General features: G+C 35.9%; 1 protein-coding gene across 1 annotated transcript in view; it reads right to left on the reverse strand.

Annotated features, from left to right (window-relative positions):
• The window catches only part of Col25a1 (collagen type XXV alpha 1 chain), a 442,122-nt gene that overhangs the window by 17,064 nt on the left and 405,583 nt on the right, over positions 1 to 19,475 (reverse strand). Inside the window, exons 23-32 of the mRNA XM_074041521.1 lie at positions 17,047 to 17,070; positions 16,405 to 16,449; positions 12,762 to 12,806; positions 10,573 to 10,653; positions 9,666 to 9,728; positions 9,004 to 9,054; positions 7,011 to 7,037; positions 4,193 to 4,273; positions 1,739 to 1,774; positions 151 to 204 (exon numbers count right to left, since the gene is read on the reverse strand). Of these exons, the coding sequence (XP_073897622.1) occupies positions 151 to 204; positions 1,739 to 1,774; positions 4,193 to 4,273; positions 7,011 to 7,037; positions 9,004 to 9,054; positions 9,666 to 9,728; positions 10,573 to 10,653; positions 12,762 to 12,806; positions 16,405 to 16,449; positions 17,047 to 17,070 (507 nt within the window). The remainder of the gene's footprint in view (positions 1 to 150; positions 205 to 1,738; positions 1,775 to 4,192; positions 4,274 to 7,010; positions 7,038 to 9,003; positions 9,055 to 9,665; positions 9,729 to 10,572; positions 10,654 to 12,761; positions 12,807 to 16,404; positions 16,450 to 17,046; positions 17,071 to 19,475) is intronic.

Raw genomic sequence — 19,475 nt, forward strand, 5'->3', positions numbered from 1 at the left:
ACTTGAGATAGTATATATTTTCATTTAATACTAGATAGTCCTTTATTTCTTCTGGAAAATGAGCAGTTCAAGTTCAATTAATATGTAAAACCATGCTCTGTATTTTCTTTAGTACTTAGCTTGAGCTTAACAACTTTGGAAACAACTTACTCTTTCTCCTTTGGGACCTGCAGGGCCATGAGGTCCCATAGGGCCATCTGTACCCTAAAAAAGATGAAAACAAAACTTGTATGAGACATGTGACAAGGGCTGTAAGAAACTCAGAGGTGATTTATCCTGGACCTTTGCTGGTGAATGATGCCTTAGGATGTCAGTAAGACAACTTATTTCCTTTCAAACTGCTTCGTACTCGATTTTTTTTTTTCAGGCCAGTGCTGTTTGAGAAACTCATGCAAAAGGGACGAGTTACAGAACTGTATCTTTCAATGAAGAGTACACACAAAGAGCCACAAATCATATTTGGTTATCTATTTCCTGCCGGACCAAAGGAAGCATCTTCACTCTGCCCTCATCATCGCAATGAGAAAAATGTCTTTCTTCCTGTCACCTTGTCCTTTCTCCATATCCACTGCTCTCTTTGGCCAGACATGCAGTGAAGCCTTGTTTTTAGCTGTTTAGGCAGCTTCACAAGCTATACAAGTAGAAAAATACACTCAATGGGAACAGTGTCCAGATGTTCCAGCCGAACTTTCTACAACTCTTGGGGACAATGGGGACTTATAGGGAAGGAATTCTTCTAGGTTCTGCCATGGTGGCTGAAGCCATTGGACTAACACTTGGCAAGCAGGATGATTTAATGGCATAATTGTCTTCCGGCCACCTGGTTAGATCAGGACTAGGATTTCGGTGGTAGAGGAGGTAATATTTGAATGAATATAATGAAAAATATAATAATAATGACTTCCCAAAACAGGTTTTTTTTTTTTTTTAGCACTGACAAGCCTGGAATTTCTTTTAGATTAACTATGTATAACGAGGATTTCAGTTCATTTGCTCATTTGCTAGGAAGACATGCTTAGATTGGCGAATAATTTATTATAATGTCTACAAATGTAGAAACGATTTCGGTAGTTCTCCCATTTCTATTCCAATATTCTGGCATATTCTGAGAGAGCCTTGTGCTAGGAATGAATTCAAAGTTTCACATTTATTCTAATGTTGGTGAATTCTCAACTCAAAGTTCATCTTCAGAAGACTTCTACATACTGAGTATCTGTAGTTGAAATTTAAGATATGGAATTGTTAAAAAGCAAGAAAAGAGAGAAAATGACCAAAGCTAGGCAAGTAATTTCCATGAGCAGAGACTTAGTTCCAAGGAGGAAGTTACATTTCTAAAATGCACATAAGCCTAAAAGGAAAATTAAGTTAGAATAAATTCATACTATTTTAATCTCTTCAGAGGGCCTCTCTCATGATTATAAGGAATGTTTTACTGATTATGGAAAAATGCTAAGACAATGAAGCCAATTAGACTGCTCATTCTTCCCACCTATCAAATTATCCAGACTTGAACTTGGACACTGAAAAATGTTCTGGCAGGCAGTTTAGACTCTGCTTCAAATTGTGTTGCAATCCATTCTCTGTCTACTTTTCCACCATCTTTGTCCACTTCCTCCTTTGGCTCCAGCCCTGAGTACCCCCTCATCATCTGACGAGACACGTGAACAAAGGGGTCTATCCTTATGCAACTGATTCACAGCCACAGAGCATGTCAGAGCAAGATGAGGGACTGACTCACCCGGGATCCTGGCTTTCCGTCTAAGCCAGATGCTCCCTGATTTGGTTGGTAGCAGGGTTGGTGGGTGTAACACGAATGACAAGAACAGAGATTAGTATGAGGTACTGATGAACAAATGTAACACTTCAAACAACATGATACACAGTCACAGAATTCTGGGGTGAATATTACATTGCTACTAATTGTTAGTTAAAAAAAAAAACCACATGACAATAAACACCCTACAGACAATGGCATTTTAATGACATTTCTACCAGAAAATTCTTATGTAGAAATCAAGTGAATATAGTTATAAAGTGGATTACAAAGTAGATACTGCTAACAGTATCTACCTAAATTTAGAAATTCATTTTCCCAAGACTGTATCATTCACAATATATATTTTTTAGGTGCTGAAGAAAAGGAATGGAAATCTCGCTAGCACAGATCTCATTATAATAGTGAAGATTAGTCTTGGAGGAGAAAAACAGAGCTCTAGATATACTTGTTAAAAATACTTTTATGAACAATAAATGCTGGGATGACTGGATTTTATATGGACAATATTCATCCTTTTCAAGGTTGTTCCTACTATTCCCTTAGTCACCACTAGAGGGACTTCTAAGAATAGGGAAAAAAAAAAAAAGAAAAAAAAAAATCTGTGAGACCTAGGTAAAAATAACTCCCAAACTTAACTGCTCCTCAATTCACTTCAAATAATCCTTGCATCGAAGCCTGAATGAGAAATGCCTTAACTGAACTGAATTGTTCTTGGGCAATGCATGCTTTTCCTTACCTTGAACTCTAGGCAACAGTGGATGATAAAAAATGACATTTTCAATGCTTGTTTCAAAAATAAGTATAATTACTTCTTTGATAAGGCTTTTGTATCCCAAAGCCCAAGTATTTACTCAGAATACTTTAAAAATATTGATCAGATCAAAGAGTATTTAAGAAGACAATGCTTTGGTCCTGTAAGTTCTGATGGCAAGGTTACAGAACTATTTTCCAATTTTATGTTTCAATGTTATTAATAACACAAAATGAAACAAAAAAATCTATTCCAGCTGCAAACTCTGCCAATCATGTGATACCATACACATTCTGGGTATTTTTAGATTTTTATTTAAAAATTCCTTCATCCTATTAAAATGAATACTGTAATTGTAAAATACTTTAGTTAGCAGCAATTACAGTAAAAATACATATTGCTATCTGATGTTCCTAATTGTAGCAAAGGCAGAGCTTTTTGGCTAAATGTTATATAAAATTTATCAAGGGCCCTCAAATTGAAATTAGAAGAAACTTCAAAGGAATCAGATTAAAAATTAGAAAAGCCAAACTTTCTTTTACTTTTTGATATTTTCTTTATAACAGTTAAAATGTGAAAGTGGCAATAAATTTTATGTTGATGATATAATGCTGTGTCTGCCAGGAATGCTGACTCTGGGCCTCACATGTGATAAGAAGTTTTATGCCTAGGTGCCATTGATTCAACTGGTAGACCTTGGTCTATACTTTAATGTGGGGCCGGTATGAACCATTCAGTAAGTGAGCATACATGCAGCGTCGAGTGGGTCCTGATCTGCAAAGCACTGGCTCTCAAGTGGAGGACTTCAGTATTTAAGACATAGTACCCATGGGAAAAAATGAAATAAGTGGTCATTGACTTTCTTCTCTCACATCTCAAATATATGTACAAGTGATTTTGTGTTATTGATTTTATGCCACATTTTACTAATGTATTCTACAATGTGCTTTACTGACTTCCATCTGCATTTACTGAAAAGGCAGAATATTGAAAGCTTGAAACTAAACCCTCATATTCAATAATTTTTACAAATCTTTTTGGTTGTAGAAAGGTGGCTGGCAAAAAGTCCGAGAAAGGGGGAAATCCCTTTGTCATTAGGAAAAAACCTCTACACAACTGCAGAATACTGCTGTCATACTACCCATATTGCCACAATGACCTCATCACAGAGAATTTTCAAAACAAACAACATAAAACATGTAGAACACAATGTGACTGAGTAATGTCAGGAGCCACAACACTGACCTCATGCCATCAACAATGGCCAATTGCATACCTGCCACCAACATAGGGCTATAAATTTGATATTCGTGGAGAAAAAGAAAACTAAATAGAAAAGCATTTGGGATAAATTATGAACACACGTTTTAGAAGAGGATGATGGGAGAAGAATTGTCAGCCCTGAAAGGGGAAGGTTGGCATGTATGGAATTGAAGAATGACAGAACATTTACGGCATTGTTTGTTACGGGATCTTCCTCTGACACAAAAGCAGAAATCATAGAAAACCAAACTGGGCTGAGCTCTGCTCTGACATAACATGTTTCCTAATTATAGAAATCTCAACAGTAAGATAACTACCGAGTAAACCAGAATTGCTGCTTAAGATAGAAAGAAGAGATAAGTCCGAGATTTGCACTGAAATGGAAAGTTTTCTTTACTTACTGGAAGACCAAGGGGTCCTCTGTCACCCTTTTGACCTGGTTCACCCTTCAATCCTTTAACACCATTTAACCCTGGTTCACCCTAAATGCAAAAGCAAATGCCAATTTTGGTTGCTATTATGGGTGCTTAAACTATGAAAGAAGAGAGCCAGTCTCTGAAATAATTGCAGATTCCAGTTTTAGGTAACAGCAGAGTTGCATTAGTTTAAAAGTTAATTTAAAAAATAGGGCTGGGGATGTAGCTCATTTGTTCAAGGCCCTGGGTTCAGTGCCCAGCACCATATACACACAAAAAAAATCAGATAAACCGAAATTGTGAGTTGAATAATATTCTAGAAAGCAAGACTCCCAACAACATGTGCTCTTTGCCAAAGCTGTATGACTGTGATTCTAGGTTTTTGAGCTCTGTCTCAAGGAAATTTGTGTGGTACTACATTGTTTTGATCAAGCAAATCAAAGACAATCAGAGTGTTAGATGCTGAAGAATGGTTCGGTAGGAAAAATCTACTCTGCTGGAATGGAAAACTGGAATATGCAGGACTGTGTCACAGACACATATTTTAAGCCTTTAAGCATTTTTTCCAGAGGAATGAGCTAAAAATGTAGCCACTGATGTTTGAAGTAATGCCATTCAGTAAGTCTTCATTTGGGGACATTGCCAAGTCAGTTCCCTAGGATTAACCAATAGAGTTGACAACAAATTATCAATCCAAAAAGAGAATATGAAAATCAAAGAACTTGAATATAGTTTTACTAACTACCCATCTGCCCAATGTTAAAATCAAGGAGGTATGAATTTAACTCAGGGCAATGTTATAAGAGTCATGGTAAGTGATAAATTCTCTTCACTGAGTTTTGTAAAATCTAGGAATACAGTACACCTATTTCCTACCAGTGACAGCACACCAGAGACACAGTTCTTATCTGAACACTTTTCAACTTTTAAATACAGATAGGGCCCCACCAGACCATATAGTACAGGAATGGGTATATTTTACAAGTCTCACACCTGATTCTTCTCATTAGGAGATTCTGGGAAACACAGATCTAGATTCATCCACGGAACCATACCATACTGTATGGGTCAGAATTAAAAACCCATCTATCAGCTTGTGATTTGTAATGAACATCCTGGCATAACATACTGGATTTGAGGGATTTTGAAGATAGGAGCTTTCAGTGCAGCCACAATAGGAAATTAGAAAGTGCTATGGTTGGTAAGGTCTGATCCTAAGAATGCCAGTCACAGTCAATGTGAAAGAAAGGTGAAGGCTCAATAGTCAATTTTAGTCAACCAGTCTTGAGATCCAGGGCTTTGCATTTGTGTGCACTTTTAATGTGTGGTCTTGAGATGATGAACTGGCTGAGACACCTTAGTAGGTTATGAAATTCTTTGGTGGGTAATATACATTGATACGAAAGGTACTAATTGAGAAGGTCAGTTTAAAAACAGTTAAATCCTGTATCAAAAAGACCAAATTTCAAGTCTGGACCAAATTCTAGTCCAAGATCTGATGTTAACTACTGTGTAATTTGGGGTAAATAACCAAAATTCCTGAGCCTGTAGTTTATCCACTATAAAAATCAAGGAACTAGCATAGATCATCTATAAGGTCTTTTCAATTTTATAATTCTCTGATATCTAGGATTTAAGTAACAATTTTATATACAAATAAATTATTGCATTTTAGATATCAAAAAGATGTGGACATCTCTTAACTGAATGGTGATGGCATATCTTAATCACCATAAAATTAAAAACAGTCTTAGTCTTTGTCATGAGACTAGTCTTTGGTGGCACCTTCAATTCCAAGAAGAAACCAAGAATGGAAGCATGAATTTAGTCCAGGATGGGGGAAAATGGTCCAGAGAAGTTGAGTAACTACCCAAGTCACAAGCTGATACATGGGGACTCTCTCTTTTCACCCTCAGAATGATATTCTCACTGCAGACTCGACTCCTTGCTTCTGAGACACTGTCGCTTACAGGAATTAGCAGAATATAAAATATTCTAAGAAGAAAGAGGTATAAACAAGTCCCAGTTTTGGATGTCACTTGCCTGACCATAAAAAGAAAACCTTGAGTTTTCTGCTGTCACTCCTTTAGCTGGTGGGCCAGAAGGAAGCTAGTCCCCACCTTTCTAGTCCCCAGAGGATTGGGTAGGCTACCTCTGGGCTTTCTGATCCCATTGACAACACTACACTTCAGGTTGTCCTACAGGCCTACTATACAAAGGCAAAGAACAAGTGGAGGCCATCTTTATAATGCAAGCTATGCAATTTTGACAAAGAGGGGCTTTTCTTCATTGTTCTTCTTTCTAACTCAAAGCATATAGACCCCATGTAAGTGATGTGATATCCCACCTGACATACCCATCTCATTTTAGACACACTCCCTGGGAAGTACAAAGCTAAGATGCTGGAGAGTCAAGGCATGGAGATGCACCACTATTATACGACAAGCAAGAATTTTCAATTAATAACAAATAAAGCTAGAACAGCATGAAAAGAAAAAAGTACCTGCACTAGTCTGAGAATCTTATCAGGTGAATTCTAAATAGACTTGAGTACACTATAATTAGTAATTTAAGGAACATGTAAGTGACAAGGAGTGAAGCAAAATGTGGAGTGATTTACCTCCGAGTGATATCACCTAAATTTGCAGTAAGTCATTTTGTATTGTGAGATTTAAACATCTGGATGCTTAAAGGCTTAAAGATTATCAACATTACTTGACAAATAAATAAGACAGGACAGACATGCTTCTCTGCGATCATCAAGGAAAAAGAAATCAAGTAATCAAGGGATTTGTTGGATTACCTTTGGTCCAGGAAGTCCATGGGGTCCCTGAAAATGGAAAACACAGTTTTTAATAAGAGCTGATTCACTGTTTCCTAGCAGAAGCGAATATTCTATCAGGTAACAAAAGGGATGTAAAACAAGAATCTTCTTGTTTGAGCAGTAGCTAGAGGCAGGTTGGTGAATGTTATTTATTACCTATGAAACATTCTTTCCTGTTCTTGGACTGCTCTGTAATAAGAAATTCATTAATAGCAAATATGCCTGCTAAATACCTATGAAGGGTGGGAGAAAGCTGACAAGGTTACATGGAGGAAAAAATTAGGAAAAAACCTATTTTGAATTCACATTACTCCTATTTCTTGAATTTTCATTTTCAATCTGGTAAAATATTCAAGGTGCTTCATGAGTTTAAATGGAATAGAGGAAGGACTTAAAAGCCAGAAATTTACCAAAGGAAAGTCCCATACTTTCAGTACCAGGGAACAGGAGACCTTTTTCCTTAACTCCTCCATACCCAAAGTGTTGAAGAATCTAATGGAGACGGGGGGGAGGAGATGACCATCAAGTGTGGAACTCCATAGCATCATTCACTTAAGATTAAGGAGGGCTAAGAATTATTATTTGGATTGCATTTATTTTTACAAAGATGAATTCTTCAAGGCTCTTGTAATAGCTGTTATCAATGGAAAGAAGTCATAATGCATGCATGAATCAGGAAAAAAACCGCAGGTATTTTTGGAAAATATAAATATCGAGATTAATTACAAACTTAAATTAACAAGGTTGCTTTAAAAGTTTTCATGTGATTTAAATAAACTATTCAGTGAGGGGGGCATTTAAATATCTCTCAGTGAACTAAAACAACAGGAAAAATTTTGACCAAGCAGTGCCTAGATATTTGTTACATATGTCTACATTAGAATAATATTTTTCCTTTAGATAAGTTGTAGATAAACATTTTCAGGAAATGACTGTTATTTTATTGGGTATTCTTATCTCATTTTAATAATGGCTTAACATTCCTTTAAGCTAATTAGTTTTAGCATATGAACAGGATGTAGCATTTTCTAATATAACCTTCTAACTTAAAGTGGAGGGAGTATCAAAAAGCCAAAAGTATTCCGTTCCCTAATTCTTAATGAACTATTTCGTTTTAAGAAAACAAGATCAATTGGAGTTGTTTTGTGTTACAAAACAGAAATGGCAGTTGGTATGAGATGGCTGATGTGGCTTGGGTCACTCCCATGATGCCCTCTTTAGAGAGAAATAGGAGGAATTGTGACCACACTTCTGTTTGTCTTTTGTTTTACTGAGCCACCTTAGAAGTGAATGTGATCCCTATCCTGCCCCAGTTGAAAGCACATGAAACACCCTGCCTTTTACATTTGAGCCTTAACATGCTGTCATTCCTCTGGCGTTTAGAGAATTACACTTGTCTAATGGCTGCCTTCTTCAGTGCATATAAGTTCTCTGAGATCAGAGCCACTAGGTCCATGCACAATGACAAGAATCTACAGTACACACTGGGCCTGGCTCAATGACTCACCAGAAGTATCAAAAACTTGAAAGGAAAAAAATACAACTGATGTCACCTGTGGAAGTCAGCGTCAATTTTTATCATATTATTTCATAAAATGGTCTCACTGGACATTTCATTGATGCATCTCAAACCTCAAAATTGGTTAGAAGCATTTTTAATGGCCTAATTATTATCTTATTTTGCTACTCACAGATTAGAGCAGTGACTGGTTAAAACAACGTGCCAATGTTCCTATGGTATGGTTGAAGTAAGCTGACCAGATCTGTCCTTCCTCAACTGTCCTATCTCTTTCCAGCACATGTGTTTGAGGGAGTAAAAGACAATGTTGTGAAGTCAGTTCATCCCAAAGCACCTCGTATTTTCTGTCTATCCCACAGAGAACAGTACAGAGCACACTGTTCAGTGGGATATGTTAATGTTTTCTTTAGTAGCATACTCATAAATAAATGATTATATTTAAAGACAACTCACCATGGGGCCAGGTGGGCCATGGGGACCTGGGGGTCCTGGTGGGCCTATGATCTGTGTATCCAAAAAATAAACATGGATTTGGTTACTTCATTTAGATAAGGCAGTTCAGCGTTCAGAGTCTTGTGCTGGGGCTCTGCTAAGACCATTAATAGTTACAGAGGAGGAAGGGTTCTGCAGGAAGTGATATGTTTGATTCTCTAGCTTTAAAAATTCTTTATGAGCATAAAATAACTTCAGAAACCTACAGTTGTCCTACAAAAGCCAGAATAAATAAAAAGTAAATTAAAAGAAAAGGAAGCAACTGGTTACCAAGAAATTCTATAATGCTACAACCACTATTAAACTCTCAAATACTTCATTAAGCATAAACAGGGTTCTGGAGAAAAGACAGAACATACGTTCTATTTTTGCAAGGCTCTACCTACAAGCATTATGGGAAAACCATTGATTTTTCTCCTCTGAGAAAAGGCTTCTGACTCAAGCTTCTGAGACATTCTGTCTCTCATTATATAAGGCGGACATATATTTCTTCTATAGTTTGACAAACCAATGGCTTATGGTCTTTCTACTACTGATAAGCCATCTGGCACAGGTGGAGCCAGGTAAATAACAAATCTGTGTCAGTTTTTTAGGAACTACAGAAGTTCAGTCTATGGACTTACAGAAGGACCCTGAGGACCTGGCAATCCTGAGTCTCCTTTTTCTCCTTTCACTCCATTGGCACCCTACAAATAACCAGTAAGTAGAGTTAAGCAGGTAAAGTTATTTCCAAAGTACAAAAGATGACTGAATTTTTCCCCAAACACATCAATCTCTTGAAATTTTATAATATTATGCACATGATATATAAAAAGAAGGATTTATCTCCTTGCATTTTAGCCTAAACCAGCAAGCTTAATAAAAATCCCTAGGATTGTGGATGATATGTAAAATAAAATATAAAGTAAACACTCACTAGGCTGGGCTTGATTGGTTAAACTTTCATAGTATTAAATACATTGGGTTATAAATGTTATATTTTCTTGGTAGTGCTTATTTTAAATAGCAGAGGTAAGCCCCCTTTAACATCATTTCCATTGGCATTTATTTACATCCTTGCTTTAAAAAGATCTAGGGCAGTGGAATTTAATACATTAAAAAAATAACTTCTACATTTCCTCACCAAATTCTTAGTAAAAATTATGAGGGTAAAACCAAAAAAGCCCCATCCCACAGTTTTATACACACAAAGGGAATTCTTTACAAAGTAACCTGTTTAATTATTCTCTGTTTTTGGCTTGGCTGTTTCTTTGTGGTTTATTTTTAAATGATCAGTTATCACCATCATATGCATCCTAAATTAAAGTGACCAATTATATTTATTTTACCATCTTCTAATGAAAATAAATCAGGAAAACATTACTTTGTAATTTATTTGGCTACACGTTTTAAAGACTTAAATCCTCAGCTAGGGTAGTAAACCAATAATACCTCAGATATTTCAAAATACTGTAGAAATTGTTAAAAACATAATTTTTTGACTATTTAATTTACCTTAGTAAGAACACACCATAAAAAGTATAAACATACCGGTAATCCTGGAAGTCCAATTCCTCCTTTTTCACCTGGCAGGCCTGGGTCTCCCATGTCTCCCTTTGAGCCCTTGAATCCCTACAAGTGACAGAATGTACATGTAAGAAAAGTGACAGAATGCACATGTAAGAAGTACAGTGGTACCAACTAGTTACATCCTGGGGCAAATACAATTCCAGATCAATTTTGTCAAGAGGTAGGTCCTATGCTGAGATGATCCTGATTTTCATTTTAGGTATTTCTCACAACAGCCTTCTACGTGGACTAAATACCCATGTAATAGAAAGAATAAAGTTCTATTAGGCTACTTAAATATGAGCTTAGCTTTTGACATTCTTTCTCCTAATTTCATATATTTACCTGGAGTCTAGTTCTATCTTACCAGTCCAGAAGACAACTTAATGCCCTTAATTCTCTACAGTACAGCATACATTTTGAACCAGGACCTGGTGCTACAATAAAGGTCCGGACAAATTCTCCCATCTTCACACATCCTCCCCTTTCCTCTTAACTGAATATGTAATCTCTAGTCATCATAGTCCAGTGGACAGACAGACAAATCATTTACTGCACACCAATGCTCGAAAATACTGGAACTTTTTCCCAGTGTTATTTTGTTCTCATGACATCTCTATGACTATTATTTTTATTCTCCTTCTAGAAGGAGGAAATAAATGTGCATTTTGAATGCTAACAAATGTGAGTTGTGTCACTCTATATTGATATTAATTTATATTGTGAGGCATTTTCAACCTAGGGACCTTGCTGCTATATGACCCGATGGCCCATTCTTCACATTCTTCAGTGGAGATTTCATGGTTCTTATGGTAAGGGGCCCCTCGCTGCACAAAGCTGTTCTTTTTAGGAACAGGAACATATCTTTACTTGTCAACCATACTAATTTCACAGCACCTAGTTCAGAACCACACACTGGGGGAGGGGTAGGTGTCTGCACGGATAACGGCTCTTGATGGTTAACTGGAGACCTTGTAGAGCCCATAGAAAAAAAAATCCAGCTATTGTATATGCAGGGCCATTCAATGTGTTATTTACTTTTTCTTTTCTTTGGTGGTACTGGGGTTTGAACTCAAGAACTCACACTTGTTAGGCAGGTGCTACTTTACCAACCTAGTGTGTCACTTCTTATTTCAAAAAAACTAATAGTGGCAGAGATAATCCTAATTCTAATGTGACCTTTGATGACTGTAGAAAATCCTCTAAAGCATCTTTTACTATCATGTTTATTTAGTGTGTCATTATATGACTAGAGCATCCAACTGTGATAGTAAAAGTAACTCTTCGTCCAAACTTAAGTTTCTTGCCTAATACTTCCTCCTGGGAAGTATATGATACACTGACTGTATCAAGAATTCCCTTGAATTTCTTAATTTGAGCCATTTCTTGGGCAAATGATGGAAGCCCATAAAACATTAAAGAGCTTGAAGCTAACCCTTGTGATTTGACTCTGAATACTGTCTATATTCTAGTAGTAAAACTCTTAACAGGCAGGGATCACCAACCAAAGCTCACATACCAAATCCAATCTAGGGGCTGTGTTTTAGAAAGGCTGGGTTTTTTTTTTTAAGAGGTGTTTTAAAAAAAGAATATGTGATAGAGACTGCATGTTGACCGGCAAAGACTGAAACATTTAGTATCTGATCCTTTATAGAAAAAGTTTGCCAAACTCTACTTTATGTCAAATTCTCAAAGATACTGCTAAACTCTGCAAACCTATAAGGTCCTGCTTGTTTCTGTCTTTTCCAACCATCTAGTACCTTATGTGAAGTCTTTATATGGGAAAGGAAAACAATGTCAAATAATGCATATAGCTAATGTTTTGAAAACTATAGTCCCTGATTTTAGCCTCAAATTATTTGTAATCACTGCTGAAAATCAGGCTATTTTTACTTAATTGGTAATGATCTTACAAGTCTATTAAAAATTTACAAAGGACTTACTAGTAGATTGATAGAGTATTAAGAACAAAATTAAAGCATCTTGTAGTTTTATGTTTCTGCAAACAAAACTAATGTCTAATTTGAAGTCAATTGCTTTTGAGAGTGCATGTACATGCTGGAACAGATGCTGAAATAAAGAGGATATCATATATCAATATGCATGACTTTTTGGCTTCAATCCTATAATAAAAGTAGTGATTAATAATGGTTTGTATCTTTGAAAATTACCTGCTCACCATCAGCTCCTGGGATTCCTGGAGATCCTTGTTCTCCCTGTTAAGACAAAAAGCAATAGCTTACCTCCACTGATCATTGCTGACATACTAAAGAAAAAATTATGCTAGTTGGTTAAAAGTACAATTTGACTTTTGGCAAGTGCACCATAGCACACAGGTAGCACACAGGTAAATGCTCTTCTTTTTTCTTGGCAGTACTGAGTATTGGGGTTTGAACTCAGGCCCTTGCATTTGCTGGGCAGATGCTCTACCATTCTAGCCATACCCCCAAGTCCTAACTTTCTTGATTATATATAATCATTTTTATAAATCCTGGGTTTTTTTGTGGGAGTGGGGTTTGAACTCAGAGCTTCACACTTGCAAAGCAGGTGCTCTACTGCTTGAGCCACACCTGCTGACCTTTATAATTTTTTTTAATGGTAATGGGGTTTGAAGTCAGGATTTTGTGCTTGTTTAGGCAGACACTCTATTGCTTAAGCCACTCCAAGCCCAAGATCCAGTGTCTTAATTTTTTTCTTCCATGTGAGATGCAGGGTAAAAAATGGTAAAAAGAAATTGATAATTTGATTTCTGATCATATCCTATAGCAACACCTATGTGACTCAGTTAATATTTTCTTCCCATGAAATCTGTATGGTTTCTATTAACATAACTAAGAATGATTAAGACACAAAGCCTCATGAATTTACAACAGTATTTTAACTGGCACACTTTGAAAAAGAAGTCATATTGATTTGAGTGTGCTATGTCCAGAAAAGCCTCTCTGAAGGATATAATAAATCAGATACTATCTTAATCCACAAAAAATTACTTTTAGATCAATTCAATTTCCTATACTATGCTAGGAATGAAATAAAATTTACTATTCATCTTATGACTTATTAGAACTTTTGACAAACTCAAAATACACAGATTTATGTTTGTTTTTTAACTGAAGATGGTCCATTAAAAACAAATTTAAACAATATGCTAGAGATTATTCAAACAACACATGTTTAGTCACCTTTCAGTTTTGAAAGGTACTGAACAAATTCTTTGAAAGGTAAGGCATTATTTGATATCAATGAACCATTTGTGTGAATCCCATGGCAAATATCCCTGATTCTCACATGTGGAAACTCTAATAAACAGCTCTTCTGAGTGTGAGTGGCCCACATCACAGACAGATTTCCAAGCCTGAGACTGTGTGTTCTAGAGAGGCTTGTTTGGTGATGTTACAAACCACAATGTTGAGATGGCCAGGACTCCTTCCCCTGGTAAAAACTTTAAGAGCTGTGGATCACAGCATGAAATTTGAGCTTCCCACTGTTTAAGAAAGGCACGATCTTGTGGTTCCAAACAAATGAAATAAAAAAGGAAGAAAAGGCCTTTCCTCATTTCAGATTTCCTGCTCTTTTTGGTAGCAGCAAAGTTTATTTTGCCACAAACAAGTGTGCTGAGGTTGGATGCACCTGGCTGAGCCCTAGCTGCTTTCAGAAATTGAATACTTGTCAGCACCGTCGGTCCAATAAGGATTGCTTTGCGAAGCTTGTACCTATTAAGTGTGACCCATGAATGCTTAAGAGAAAAGCAACATTTGTGCATTATTCATTTATACTTCATGCCTGGAATATGGTACTTAAGAGTTATTTGGTATGAAAGAAATCAAATAATCTTTGTTTGATAATGGAAGGAGAAATGTTAATTTGTTTTGCAACTGTGAGTCCAGATAGTCATGGCAGTGCTCTGTACTTGACTCAGGCTACATTTTGCTGTCTCACGGTTAGAGCCACATCCCTCCTCAATTATCTCAATCTTCTCAAGCAGAAATCATACACAGTATCAGACAACAAGATCTCAATTAAGAGACCACTAGGGGGTGGAGGAGTTATGGTGCTAGTACAGTAGGAACTACAGCAGGGCAGGAGGTAGGGAGACTAGCCAGCCCCCTCCCCATCACCACTTGTCTAGTCTTTCATCTGGCCAACTTCCCCTGGCTTTAAGTTTCAACTGAGAGCCATCCTTGACTCAGAGGGCCTTCCCATGTGCATCCAAACCACCTGCTTAATCAAAATACTTACTCTGTTAATGTTTGTGCCTTTAGTTGCCTATCTTGCCCCTGGGTTGTAAGCAATTTGGCAACATCTTTTACTAGTATTCTTATTAGTTTCTATTTCTACCACACAGTAGAGGCTCAAAACTTATTAACTGAATTAATGAATTAACAAATGAATACAAATTGGGTTACAAGGAGATTTGAGTTTCAGTAATATAGACTTTTTAGCTAGATGGTCTTTTTTATCTCTTTGGATCAAGGGATGGATACCTTCTCTGGGCCTTAGGGTATAAGGAAGAGTAAAGACTTTGAGGTTTGGTGGGGAAAGAAAGATGTGTTTGGCTTTGGAGTCAATTCTGGTCTTGAGATTTAGTTGTGTGAGGAGATGAAGCGAGGAACTTAACTGTGATTGACTCTACACAAAGGGAAAAGGAACATTCAAGATTCCTTCCTGGTGTCTAGTACAGCTCACCAAATAGTTAAAGAACCAGGATCTGGGCAGACTTGCTCACCAGGGACAGGGACTGTTGTATAACTGCAGCAGATTTTATGTTACATCTCTTAGGGACTAGAATATGGTGAAGAAATAGTTAAAAATCCTACACCTTATATCAATGTGATACATGAAATGCATTAATGTTATATATGAAATCTGTTTGATATTAGGATCTATGTTCTCAATACAACTCAAATAGGCAAGAGTCTTAGTAATATTTTTACTTTATAGTCTTTTAATAGAAAAATAACTTTTGGTATGTGCTAGACTTCTATTTTTAAATATCTGGAAAGAGAAGAGCACAAAAGCTGATATATACATGTGTGTATGATAGATATAGCAAATAAACTGACTTCAGAAACATAAACAAATTTTCAAAACCACTTGAATCTCCTACAAGAATCTAATGACGAAAGTCATATTTCAACACGTGTAGCTCAGTTCTGAAAAGCCAGAATCCTCAGCCATGTGTTAATTGATCAAACATGGTTGAACGACTAAGCCTTACTTCAGAAAGATAAAGCTAATGCTAGCAACAAAGTTTACTTATAATCAAGTAATTCTAGGTTTCTACTGTTTGTAGTTAGTATGTTTCATTAGGTAAGAATTAAGTGGTAGAATGTCTGAAAATATCTATAATAAAAAGATGTGTTAAAAACATAACTCGAGAATGATTCTTAAAATTCTCATTTATGAATGATCATGCAAAAGCTTCCCTTTTTTTCCCCCAAAAGATTAGAGGAAAAGATATTTCTTAGAGTAAAATTACTTCAATCCTTTTAAAAATAAATCTTTTCTTTTTTCATACACCTCATTAAGTATTTCTTTATATTTGTTATTTCTGTGCAACTTGTGTTTCCCTTGTTTAATATTCTTTATTCTTATCAGTCCTTCCCTAGATTTAGTATCATTCCCGTTTCTTTCCTTTCTTTCCTAATTTTCCTTTATTCCTTCCTAATTATCCCTCTATGCTCAGACCTTAATTTCTTTTCCTCACCCTCTGAAACAATAATGCTGATCTTGCTTCTATAGCAGGATGTATATACTTAACGTGGGCTTTCCTGCGCTGTATATGATCAATGGGAAAAGTAAATAAAGAATAACCTTCGGCCCTTGTAGTCCTTGAGGTCCAGGAGGTCCAGGGGGGCCCTAAATCAAGACAAGAAACAGTTTTTTAAAAAAAAAGTAGCAGAATGGATTAAAACTCATGCTTTAAGTAATTACACACCTCCCTTACTTCTAGCACAGTCAGATATCTTCTGATACTAACGTGCAATGGGGAACATTTCAGCAGTTACATAGTTATAAAACTGCTTACTTGTATGTTAAACTATCAACACACTTCATAACACTGGAGGTGGTTTGAGACTGGTTCTGTAAGACAGTTTAAAATGGCCGCCATGCTCTGTATACATCTTCTTGGGACGTTAGCCTGCTACTACTACCTGGGTTTTTAAAATATCCTTCTTACCCTCTGCCCCAAAGGATTTGATTTCCTAAACCCTAAAGAGCAATACTATATTATTAAGAGAAGACTAAAGACTTTTTAAAAATAGATAATAACTTTTTAAATGAAACAGGCAAAGTGATTCAACTAGGACAGATATTTTAAAAGGTTATTAACATAAGGAAACATAAAATTAAAAGTCACATAAAAACAGTCCCTACATTAGTACTGGACCAGTCTGCATGCATCAACACTAGCGACAAAATCACAAGCCACAGATACCATGCAATCCGAGTTACCGTAACAGTTAAGGTGGTAATCCTCTGTTGGGAAAATGTAGCAACAAAGACAGAGTTACCTATTTTGTGAGCCAGAGTATAAGAACACATTTCTGAATAGAATCAACTTTTGGAATATGTTTTGGCAAGTCTAATGTCTTCAAAGGAGCCGGCAAGACACTGCTAACATATTATCCTAGCTTCAATGCAGCACAGTAAAGTTTTTCAAAAATTGTTTTTAAAAATCTATGGGGAAAGAAAATAAGATGTGAAAAATGTAATTTACCTGATTAGAAATTATGTACTAAAGTAGTACAAACTAGAGGTTTGTCTGCATAATTGTGAACTGAGAAATTTGCTATTTGCAAAAGCTCTATTCTAAAGAGTACTTCAATTAAAGAAAATTGAAATATCCAGTTGAATATTTTTCTTTTTTGTCTATAGCTCATTTATTGCATTACAATTAACCTTTTGTTCCATACATGCTACAATTAAAGAATTTGACATTTCATTGATCTAATTTCTTAAAGTGCTAGAGTACTTCAATGAAATACACTCTCTTAAAGTATGAATTTCTAAAACAAGATTTCTAATCCATTAGTTATGTTTTAGTATTAAATTTTTCTAGTTTAGATACTATACTATAAGTTCTAAAGGGCCTATTAACCACTTTCTGAAACAAAAGGGGGAGAGTATTTCTAGTAAGGACACTGGTTATAGAGAAACCTTGTTCAATTACAGGTGAACTTGTGGGTATCAGTTTGACATCATCCTTTGCTTTCCCCTATTCCAGCTGTTTTTTTGCTGTTTTTATTATTGTTCTTGTAAAAATAACCTTAATATTATCTATCTCACTTTACACAGTTGAGTCTTCAGTGAAATGGTATCATTTCTTAGAAAACAGTATGTTTAATACACATGTATAGACAAGTAAAGTTTGTATTGCATGATAAAATCAAACATGACCATTACAGCTTCAGAGAAAACATAGTAGGAAAAAAAAATCAGTATTTCTAAGACAAAAGGCAGAATATCCACAAACTGGGGCAGGTTATGGATACATCTAATGTATCCATATACATAGTGCATCTGTATATACATATGTGATATATGAAATAAGGGCCCAAAGTTTTATGTTGTCCTATCTGTAAGGTACCACTTACTTCATACTTGGAGGAATCTACAGCAAGAATTAGATTCACAGAGAGTGTAGATAAGTCATTTAAACAGGACTATTAGAAGATTATAATGTAGAATTAATTTCTTTACCACTGGCTTCCACTTACATTTTAAAGTTTTAACTAGAAAGCAGAATCACAAAACCATATAAAGGGAAGCAAGATTACAACTTGAACTTTCTGAGCTTTTTCCAATACATGAATTCATTTTTCCATTTAAACAAACACAAAGCTAATTTGTCATCTCAAAAAGTTTAAGGATAATAACATGTTTTATAACATAAAAGGATATTATTAATGGTAACTGAACTACCAGATGGGGTTTCAATGATGTGTCAACTATGTTTGTAAAACCTGGGTTCTACCCAGCTTACAGAAGAATGAATAGCAGTAAACTAGGTTACCTTCACCAATGCACCATCTTCATTACCACCTGGAAGCACCAGAGTGTAGGCATTCAGAGAAGTCCAAAAGATGTTAGCTTATTTTGGAATTCTTTGTATCTGGCTCCTCTCAGTTAAAGCTACATAAACCCAGCAGGGTTCTCTCTTGAACTCCAGTAATGATTTGAAAACCAGGATTTTTGGTAGTGATAGAGAAAGACAGGAAATTCTCTAGTGAGACATGATGTGAAATGGGAGGCCAGAGTTAGAGTGACTGTAAATTGGGTGAAGCCTAACAGGCTGCTCTGTGATTTATTCCGAGATACTTCCATGAGTCTTGTTAAACTTAAAGGTTATTTTCCTTCACGTCTCGTAATTATGCAAGCTTGAAAATCACTCTTGATTACACTAAAGAACAGGGTTAGTCTAAATGATGAGAATTTTTTAAAGCCTGAATTAGGAAACAGAGAGGTTTTATTGCTAATTGTGGAAATTTAACCACCTTAAATAAAATTAAAAAATAATTACCTTAAGGCAATGTTTATATAAAGAACAATTTTCCTTTCTTTTTATAGAGCAATGCAGTTTCACCATTTTTCTAACAGGATAGATAGAAAAGAGTAACTTCTACCAATACTGATAATACATGTTGGTGTGGAAAATGTACACATATTCAGAACTGGGAAGATGGGACTAGGCAGAATATCCTAGAAAGAGATCTAGCAGTGTTAGGCAGGGAAGGGGATAATAAGTAGGAGAGTAGCAGAGATAAACTCTCCTTCACTTTGCCTGGTATCAAAACAAAAATAATACAATGTCTCAGGGTTTTGTTTCACTCTATTATTTCAGTTACAGTTTGAAATAACTCAGCAAGTAGTTTGTTATAAAG

The sequence above is a fragment of the Castor canadensis genome, chromosome 9 (genome assembly GCF_047511655.1).
Source record: "Castor canadensis chromosome 9, mCasCan1.hap1v2, whole genome shotgun sequence".
Classification (NCBI taxonomy): Eukaryota; Metazoa; Chordata; class Mammalia; order Rodentia; family Castoridae; genus Castor; species Castor canadensis.